Source organism: Ranitomeya variabilis, chromosome 6 (assembly GCF_051348905.1).
Source record: "Ranitomeya variabilis isolate aRanVar5 chromosome 6, aRanVar5.hap1, whole genome shotgun sequence".
Lineage (NCBI taxonomy): Eukaryota > Metazoa > Chordata > Amphibia > Anura > Dendrobatidae > Ranitomeya > Ranitomeya variabilis.
In genome coordinates, this window is record NC_135237.1 from 493,066,549 (window position 1) to 493,076,699 (window position 10,151).

Here is a 10,151-nt window from a genome sequence, read left to right on the forward strand (position 1 = left end):
TTCAGGCTTCAGTATCAGGATTCGGTATGCTAGGTGTTCTGCAAAAACCCTGAATTTTACAGTTAGGGTTCGCTCATCCCTAGTCACAACCTGCAAAACCTGCTGGGAAGTATGAAACTAGGTGCAGGAAGCTTAAATTAGTGTCACTACTCCAGTGGTAAAATAAAAAATTTGCATTTGTTGACTTTTGACCCAAGAGAGATATATTTTAGATAAATAGTTAGAATTCCTCCAGGTCCTCGAAATATCATTTTATTGCGGCTAATGGGTAAACATGAATTAGCCAATTTGCCTGCTAAGTACTTTTATTTTATTAGAGTATTATGCTTAGCACTAATGCAGTTTAAATCTCTAACTTTCAAAGTTTGCATGTATTGTATCACAGACATTGAGCTGCTTTATTCTTTGATTTGTACAAAATATATTCACAGCAGTTTGCATTTTTTCACACTTGCCTCATTTTCTTAGGAGGGGCTGGTCAGTTTTTTGCTTTGCTTCTAATTAAATAGGACCTGTCACCAGGTCAAAAGTATCCAGCTTTTGCTTTTAAATTATTTTTGATGTTTTCTTTTTTTTTTAATTGGCCAAAAAGTTCCAGAGTTATCGACCGTTTTTTCAATTGTTAATTTTTATGTTTTTTTTACTAAGTGGACATTGATCATAGGATTCTCTTGGGCCATGTCTTTAGGCTGCTTTGCATAATTACCTTGTAATATGTCTTATTGGTAAAAAACAAAATAATTTGCATTAATTAAAAAGGCATATGTCTCTTAAATAGAGTGGTGGATTTAAAGAAAAAATGAAATACTCAGGTGGGTAGCAAAAATAAATTAAGAGAAAAATCTGGATATTTTTCACCTAATGACAAGATTCTTTAAATTAAAACTAAATATTGATCAGTGTTTTTTTCTTAATTCTACGTCCCAAAACTTGTGATACTAAAGGCCAGATTTGGAAAGTACATGACTAAAAGTTGCTCTGTGGATAGACTCTCCAGCCTAGAGCTGTGGATCTCTGCAGCTCCTTCAAAGTTACCATGGGCCTCTTGACTGTTTCTCTAATTAGTGCTCTCCATGCTTAGGATGTCAGTTTATGTGGATGGTCATGTCTTGGTAGGTTTGCATTTGTGCCATACTCCTTCCATTTTTGTATGATGGATTGTACAGTGCTCTGAGATGTTCAAAGCTTAGGCTATTTTTTTTTGTAACCTTACCCTGCTTTGCACTTCTCTAAAGTTTAACATTTGTTTCTCTTCTAAGTGTTCCAAGAAGTATTGTTTCTCCTTGCGGAGAGTGATATGTTAAGCATGTCAAGGTGAGGAGACTTAAAGCCGCCATGCTCCTCTGGGAAATATGCAAATTGTCTCTTCAGAGAGGAAGAGGACTAGAACTCTAGTGCCTTCTATTGGAAGTAGCAATCCTAACAGTCAATGTCAACCCTTTAACAAGCCTTGTCACATGACTAGGATAAAAGCCAAACCATAATCTCAATTTGCAAACTATTAAGTTTATTGTATCTCTTAATGTAACAGTAACCACAACATATTGTGTACCACAGTATATACAGTTGTTTTTAGTAAAGTTCACTTAATTTTATTTTGTACTTGTCTTTTTAAAGGTGACCACCTTAATAACTTGGGCAGGAAGTCTCTTTGGCTTTGCTCCTATGGATAGTGATTGAAGAAGCACATTAATGCGTCATACTAGATGTGGATATCCTGGGAGATAGAGCAATGTAATATTATTAATTATTACTGCCATACTGAAAATCGGATATTGATCTAAGAATTTATTCTGATTGTCGTGCCTGAAATCGGAAGAATTTTTTTTTGCCTAAAATTATATAATTGCCAATTACCTTGTGAATTTCATTATATTCTTGTGGATCATAGATGTCATAGGTACAAGTATTTGGCCAGATTTTAAAGGAAAAATGTTCTCTTCTTTTACATAATTGAAGACTTTGCAGTGACATTTATTTAAATAAATCAACTGAATTTTTGACTAGAAATATGAATCAATTTAACAAGAATAAAATTCCATTTAAAAAAAAAAAAAAAAATTGTATGCAATTTATTTAGCTCAAATCCAGCAAAATAACAATTGGAAGCTGCTGTTAAGTTTGAATTGCTTTAGACCTTTGACAGGGATAAAAAAATTGTTACTCACTAGAGATATGCGCATTGATCTGTAGAGGATCAACATCAGATTGTGGCTTGTAGGATCGCTACTTTCAACAGGTAGCGCTATAGAGTTCAAGTCCTCTTTTTCTCTGAAGAGGCAATTTGCATCTGAAATTTGCAGGTTCCTGTATATTCAAATTGTTTGCAATTCAATTCCAAAGGATTGCAAAAAAAAATAAAAAATTCCAGCACCATTTCACCCATTTCACCATTGCATCAGCAACTGAACTAATGACATTTTATGTGGCTGCACACTTTACCTTTCATAACTAGCAGTAGAGATGAATGGATTAGAATTTGACTATTCAAGTTATTCTCTGCAATTTGAATGTCCATTACTATGCTCTGTGATCTCTGCAGGTCCCTTAGAATACTTAAAGTAAGAGGTAGAAAAAAACTGCTCATATTAATGCTCATCTCTAGTGATGAGCGAACGTGTTCACTCGAACCTGGTGTTCGATCGGACATTAGGGCGTTCGAAGGTGTTCGGTATTCGGCCGAACATCTCGCGGTACTCGAGTGAAATCTCGTTTTTGTTTTTCTCATTTTTGGCGGTTTTTCAAGGAGCCAATCATGTTAGGTGAGCCTTCTAAGCTACTAGCATGACGTAGGGACATGTACAAGATGAGAGCAGTGAGTGGCTGGCCAGATCAGGTGACCTGACCAGCCAATAGACTGCTTTCATTATGTTCGGCGCTTTCAGCCATTTGCAGTGTGAAAGAGCATAGGGACAGACGTGCTGGGGGGACTGGGAATTGATAGGGACTAGAGCAGGGACAAAGACCAGAATTAATCAGGCAGGCAGGGTGCAGAAATCAACAGCCCTTGTCAGGGCTAATCTACGTTTACTACTACTAGTCCTCTCTTGTATTTGCTGGCTAGCTGTGTGGCAGCTGGGACCAGGAGTGCAGCGGCCGCCATCTTAGGCTACTTTCACACTAGCGTTAACTGCATTACGTTTCAAAACGTCTTTTTTCAGAAAAAACGCATCCAGCAAAACTTTTTGCTGGATGCGTTTTTTTCCCATAGACTTGTATTGGCGACGTATGGCGACGGATTGGCATACGTCGTGTACGTTTTACGACGGATGCGTCGAAATTTGGCGACACGTCGTCTCAAAAAAACGTAGATTGTAACGTTTTTTGTCTCCGCCTAAAAAACGTGTCGCGACGCATCCTGCGGCATACGTCGTTGGCTGCAATGGAAGCCTATGAGCGACGGATGCGTCGGGACACGTCGTACGACGCAATGCAGCGCTGCAATACGTTTTTTTTACACTGAGCATGCTCAGAAGAAGTATTTTGTTGCCAATTGGTCAGACACCCCCAAATCTATATAAACCTGGCCTGGGCCTTGAACCCCACATATGCCAGCAAGACACAGAGAAGCAAAGAAGCCTGCCAGCAAGAGCCAGCCTGCCACAAGACCCCAGCCAAGCACAAGACCCCAGCCAGCCTGTCACAAGACTGCAGCCAGCCTGCCACAAGACTCCAGCCATCCTGCCACAAGACTCCAGCCATCCTGCCACAAGACTCCAGACATCCTGCTACAAGACTCCAGCCACCATAGCCAGTGTGAGTATTGCAATTTTAGTGTGCATCTGTGTGCCTGTGCATTTCTGTGTGTATGAGGTACTACTGACTACAGCAAGAGCTTAAAACCTGAAGAGAACCTGAGGCCTGCCATCGTCCTGCACCAGCCAGTGCCATGCTAGAGTCCAGATCCACCATGATGCCAGCCACTGTGAAGACCTGCTGCTTCAGCCAAAGGATTGTCAGCCTTTTGTATGTGTGTGTGTGTATGCGTCTTCTGATTGGTTTCACCTTTCTGCCTTTGTTGTACATATGTGTATTTGCATAAAGCTATGTGCGTGCATGTGTATGTGTGCATTTTTGGACGGCTGTGTGCTTTTGTACCATGTGCCTGCACCATATTATGCCTTTGCCAATTTTATGCCTGTTCATGTGGGAGGGTATGTGTCCATGTGCAGGATTGCATCAGGATGTGGTCAGGATTTTCCATCAGTATTTGTACGCCAAAACCAGGAGTGGGTGATAAAAGCAAAAGTGTGCCTGTTTTCGTATTATACTTTACCTAATTTTTACACTCCTGGTTTTGGCTTACAAATACTGATGGGAAATCCTGCCCAAATTCTGATGCGATCCTGAATGTGGACACATACCATGCATGTTTTTTGGGTACGTCTTGTTGATGGCATGTGCATTTGTCCATGCTGTATAATTGGTTATTTGCCTTTTTCTGATGTATTGACTGTATAGTGGTCTGTGCAGCATGTGGTTTAAATTTTTTTTTTTTTTTTTTTTTTTTTTTTAAATCTGATGTGTTTTTTAAAAAAGTCTAGCGGTGTGCAGCTTGTGGTTTGAATGTGTGAGTGTGGGGTTTTTCTATTTAATAAAAGTGTTGAATTTTTTTTTATTACAGTTATAACCATTTGCAGTTGAAGTACTTGTATTTAAAATAAAGAGCATGTCAGCTCCTTGTGATTTTTAAAAAAAAAAGTGCAAAAAAAAAATTATAATAAAATGTTTATTAAAAAAATGTCCGTAGTATTATTTCATAAAGGTAAATTTAAAACTGGTGTATGTACCAATGGTTACACATGCAATACAGGGTTGGTTGAGGGCTCATTTTTTTTAATAAAGGTTAACCTGTAAAGTATTTTTTTTTTTTTTTTGGGGGGGGGAGAGGTTATTTATTTTAAATAAAATGTGTCAAATATATTTTTTCATGGTGTTAACATTAAAAAATTTTGTTTTTTGGGACATGGAAATGAATGGTATAACGTGCAACTTTTTGGGGGGGTTTTGGTGTTCACCTGTATGAACATTTCTGACATCATTTTAGTAGGGTGTTTATCATTGAACATTACCTAGTTCAGGGGGTGGTCTAACTATAGATCCATTATACATATAACAGATAAACCAGGACCGCAGCCGCTGCCCACCAGGACACAGCCGCTGCCCACCAGGACCACAGCTAAAGAGCTAGAAGTAAGTTTTGAAGACCCCAATCTGCTACTTCAATGTGTCGAGCAGATTGCAAGTGTGTCTTTAACTTACAGAACCACCAGGACACAGCCGCTGCCCACCAGGACACAGCCGCTGCCCACCAGGACACAGCCACTGCCCACCAGGACACAGCCGCTGCCCACCAGGACCACAGCTAAAGAGCTAGAAGTAAGTTTTGAAGACCCCAATCTGCTACTTCAATGTGTCGAGCAGATTGCAAGTGTGTCTTTAACTTACAGAACCACCAGGACACAGCCGCTGCCCACCAGGACACAGCCGCTGCCCACCAGGACACAGCCGCTGCCCACCAGGACACAGCCACTGCCCACCAGGACACAGCCGCTGCCCACCAGGACCACAGCTAAAGAGCTAGAAGTAAGTTTTGAAAACCCCAATCTGCTACTTCAATGTGTCGAGCAGATTGCAAGTGTGTCTTTAACTTACAGAACCACCAGGACACAGCCGCTGCCCACCAGGACACAGCCGCTGCCCACCAGGACACAGCCGCTGCCCACCAGGACACAGCCACTGCCCACCAGGACACAGCCGCTGCCCACCAGGACCACAGCTAAAGAGCTAGAAGTAAGTTTTGAAGACCCCAATCTGCTACTTCAATGTGTCGAGCAGATTGCAAGTGTGTCTTTAACTTACAGAACCACCAGGACACAGCCGCTGCCCACCAGGACACAGCCGCTGCCCACCAGGACACAGCCACTGCCCACCAGGACACAGCCGCTGCCCACCAGGACCACAGCTAAAGAGCTAGAAGTAAGTTTTGAAGACCCCAATCTGCTACTTCAATGTGTCGAGCAGATTGCAAGTGTGTCTTTAACTTACAGAACCACCAGGACACAGCCGCTGCCCACCAGGACACAGCCGCTGCCCACCAGGACACAGCCGCTGCCCACCAGGACACAGCCACTGCCCACCAGGACACAGCCGCTGCCCACCAGGACCACAGCTAAAGAGCTAGAAGTAAGTTTTGAAGACCCCAATCTGCTACTTCAATGTGTCGAGCAGATTGCAAGTGTGTCTTTAACTTACAGAACCACCAGGACACAGCCGCTGCCCACCAGGACACAGCCGCTGCCCACCAGGACACAGCCACTGCCCACCAGGACACAGCCGCTGCCCACCAGGACCACAGCTAAAGAGCTAGAAGTAAGTTTTGAAGACCCCAATCTGCTACTTCAATGTGTCGAGCAGATTGCAAGTGTGTCTTTAACTTACAGAACCACCAGGACACAGCCGCTGCCCACCAGGACACAGCCGCTGCCCACCAGGACACAGCCACTGCCCACCAGGACACAGCCGCTGCCCACCAGGACCACAGCTAAAGAGCTAGAAGTAAGTTTTGAAGACCCCAATCTGCTACTTCAATGTGTCGAGCAGATTGCAAGTGTGTCTTTAACTTACAGAACCACCAGGACACAGCCGCTGCCCACCAGGACACAGCCGCTGCCCACCAGGACACAGCCACTGCCCACCAGGACCACAAAACGATGTCCTCTTCTGACAGCCCTCCTCCACAGCAACAGCGTGTATCGGTAAGTTAACACAAAATTTTTTTTTTTTTTTAAATTTCTTTAAATTAAATTTTTATGGATAACTACATGCATACATTATGTTTCAACAGGAAGCTGAATCAGATGAGGAGCTGTCAGAAGGGGGCGAGACGGGTGGAGAGATGCAAGTGGAGGAGGAACCAAGTGTAAGTAGTGGTGAAACAGTTGCTTCGCACATCACACTGCACCATACACAAAACAGATTACTAAACACCTGCCTACCTTAACTGAGAATTTGTTTCCTTCATTTCAGGCTGCTGCTGCTGCTCCTGCTGCTGCCGCTGAAGGCTCTCCCAGACAGTCCCAGAGTCGGCGGACTCGTCGCCACGGTCGGCCATCAGTGAGTTTTTTTTTTGGGGGGGAGGGGGATTCTATTGGTACTTTAGTATTTCAGTGTACTAATTTGTTTGTTTTCCTTTTTTTTTTTTTTTTTGACACAGGCTTCACAGCGTGCTCCCGCAGAAGAGGAGGATGATGATGATGACATTGACATCGATTGTCTCATCGAGGAGGTTCGCGAGCGGGAGCCGCTGTGGAACATGGCTGACCGCAGGCATGCTGATACCGGTGTCACCCGTCGGCTCTGGGACGAAGTGTGTCGCAACCTGTTTCCAAGGCGGGAGAGCCTTCATCCTCAGCAGCAGAGCAAACTAGGTAAGTATTCACTTTCCAGTGATGTTTTGAGCTGACTGTAATGTATTGCATTTACCAATTTTTTGTATTTTCTTTTGATTCTTGTCTTCACAGTTGGAAAGGTTAGGAAGCGGTGGCGGTCACTGAGGGATCGCTTTAAGAGGGAATTCAATGATGAGATGAAGGCCCCGAGTGGCTCTGCAGGAAGGAAGAGGAGCAGATATAAATATGGCCAGGCCCTCTCCTTCCTGAGGCGAACCATGCTAAGCAGAGTGTAAGTATTCTACAGCCCAATTATAACCATGTTAACCTGTCTACTTAGTTTGCTTTCAGTCAGGGCTTTTTCATTCCAATGTATTAATTTCTTTTGTTTTTTCTTTCACAGCACCTTCTCCAGCCACCGGGCGCCTGCATCTTCCTCTGCGCCCTCTGAAGCGATCCCTCCTGAGTCCGCCACTGAGGGCCACGTCGGTAGGCCCCACACCTCTGTCCCCTCCTCTGACCCCTCTGTCCTCTCCTCTGACCCCTCTGTCCCCTCCACTTCATCCGCCCCAAGCAGTGGAGCATTATTGCAGGCTTCATTGCTCGCATCTGATGCTGAACAGTTAGCGTTCCCTTTACCCCACCCCTCTGATCCTGCCACCTCGACACCACCATTAGGTTCGTGGCGGCAGCGCCAGAGGGGTCAGGAAAGGAGCTATGCTCCTGAGTTCTTACACCTGAATGCATCCTTCCAAGGCTCTTTCAAAATTTTGGGAGAGCAAGTGACTGCTGGTTTCAACATGGTGCAATCACGCATCAGTGAAACAAGCCAGGAAACCAGCAGTCGCTTGGATAGGCTGCATTCAGCTGTAAGTCCCGATCCGGCCAACCTTTTTTTCCAATCCATGCTCATGAGCATGGAGAAGCTTTCTTTTGAGCAACAGATGCGGGTAATGAATACCTGCCATAATGCTGCACTGCAGGCCATTAATGAATCGACCCACACACCTCACCGCACCTCCACTCCAATTCCACACCAGGCCCCATTTCCACACCATACCCCCCATTACCAAACCCAGCCCCAATACCCACACCAGCAGCATTACCAAACCCAGCTCCAATCCCCACACCAGCACCATTACCAAACCCCACGCCACTCCCACTACCCTACCCAGTCACAATACCCGACCCAGTCCCCACAACAATCCCGGCCCCTAGACCAAATTACTTCCCCAATGTTTTCCTTACTGAACTTTTCTCTTCCACCTACCCCAACACCACCCCCCTCTGGTCAGCCTCTTGGTTTAACCCCCACTTCCACTGCACCCCAAACAAGTAGGGTTTCCCCACCTATCGACGTGGTCCAACCTTCCGGCACATCCTCCTCTCATATCTCCACCCAACACTTTGAAAATTTGTAAAGTGTGTAAATAAGATTCTAAAAAATGTTCTAATTTTTCTATAAAAATGTTGGAAAATATATATATATTTTTTTTGCAAAACAAAAAAAAAAAAAAAAAAAAAGAGTTAAAATAAAATTCGGATTACAATTCTACTCTTTGTGTGTGTGTGGATTTATTAAGGTAATATAATAAAAAAAGGTTTAATAAAAACAAACACCAGACATGTAAAGGGTATAACATAATGGTTTTACTAGCAAGAAAACCACGCTTTTGGGCCTTTTTTTTTGGGGGGGGGGCAGAAACACTTTTTTTACATAACCAAAACACATGGGAAACAGGTTACACATGGGAAACAGGTTACACAATCATGTCTTGCCACGGGATCCGCCCGACAGGTGAGACAAAATAATCGGCAAACTGGTCCCTCATCCTTGTAACTGAACTTGTAGAGCGAACCGAGCTGCTGCGGTAGTCCCACAAGGTGGTCTCCAACTCTTCATCATCCAAAGAAACGGGCTCCTTTGACAGGACAAAGTTGTGGAGCACCACACAGGCTTTAACTACCTCGTCTATAGTTGTTGTTTTCAGCTTGATAGCCGTCAGCAGAACTCGCCACTTCGCCGTCAATATGCCAAAGGAACACTCCACTACTCTTCGTGCTCTAGTAAGCCGGTAATTAAAGACCCGCTTGGTATGGTTTAAGTTCCGGCTACTGTACGGTTTCAGTAGGTGCAGCGACAGTTGAAAGGCTTCATCACCTACAAAGACATATTCCAGGGCTGGGTCATTTGTTCCTGGCAGTGGTCTGGCTGGCGGGAAATCGTAGCTCTCTCCATAAAGGCAACGACCCATCGGAGAGTTTTTAAACACTTGCGAATCATTGGACCGTCCATACGCTCCAATGTCCACGGCAAGGAACCTGCAGTTGGCGTCTGCAATAGCCATAAGGACGATGGAGAAATACTTCTTATAATTATAATACTCCGATCCTGTTCCTGCCGGTTTCGCAATCCTTATGTGTTTCCCGTCAACTGCACCCACACAATTAGGGAAATTGCAAATTTGCTGAAACTCTTCAGCACTTCGCAACCAGATTTCCGTGGATGGTTGGGGGATATACTCTGGTTGCAAAGTGGTCCAAACAGCCCGACATGTGTCCTTCACTATTCCAGAGATAGTTGAAATGCCCAGCCTGAACTGATAATGGAGCGAAGTCATAGATTCACCCGTAGCTAGGAAACTTTATAAAAAAAAAAAAAAAAAAAATGTTAAAAATTGTTTGTCTGTGCAATTTTTTATAATATGGCACTGTTAATTTTTTTTAAAATGACAGGAGACCCAATAAAACCAGCATGAA

General features: G+C 43.8%; 1 protein-coding gene across 1 annotated transcript; it reads left to right on the forward strand.

Moving 5' to 3' along the window:
- Positions 1-5,734: 5,734 nt before the first annotated feature.
- LOC143782839 (uncharacterized) lies at positions 5,735-9,515 on the forward strand. The gene is made up of 6 exons (XM_077270741.1): positions 5,735-6,758; positions 6,848-6,922; positions 7,030-7,116; positions 7,217-7,430; positions 7,524-7,683; positions 7,795-9,515. The coding sequence occupies exons 1-6, from the start codon at positions 6,591-6,593 to the stop codon at positions 8,810-8,812; spliced, it is 1,722 nt and encodes a 573-aa protein (XP_077126856.1). The 5' UTR covers positions 5,735-6,590; the 3' UTR covers positions 8,813-9,515.
- The last annotated feature ends 636 nt before the right edge of the window (positions 9,516-10,151 follow it).

What these genes read in the sequence shown, in the direction of transcription:
- LOC143782839 (XM_077270741.1), top strand. Translation starts at nt 6,591, where the DNA reads ATGTGTCGAGCAGATTGCAAGTGTGTCTTTAACTTACAGAACCACCAG. An exon ending in CACAGCAACAGCGTGTATCG is followed by an intron (nt 6,759 to 6,847) that starts GTAAGTTAACAC and finishes ATGTTTCAACAG; the next exon opens with GAAGCTGAATCAGATGAGGA. An exon ending in GTCGCCACGGTCGGCCATCA is followed by an intron (nt 7,117 to 7,216) that starts GTGAGTTTTTTT and finishes TTTTTGACACAG; the next exon opens with GCTTCACAGCGTGCTCCCGC.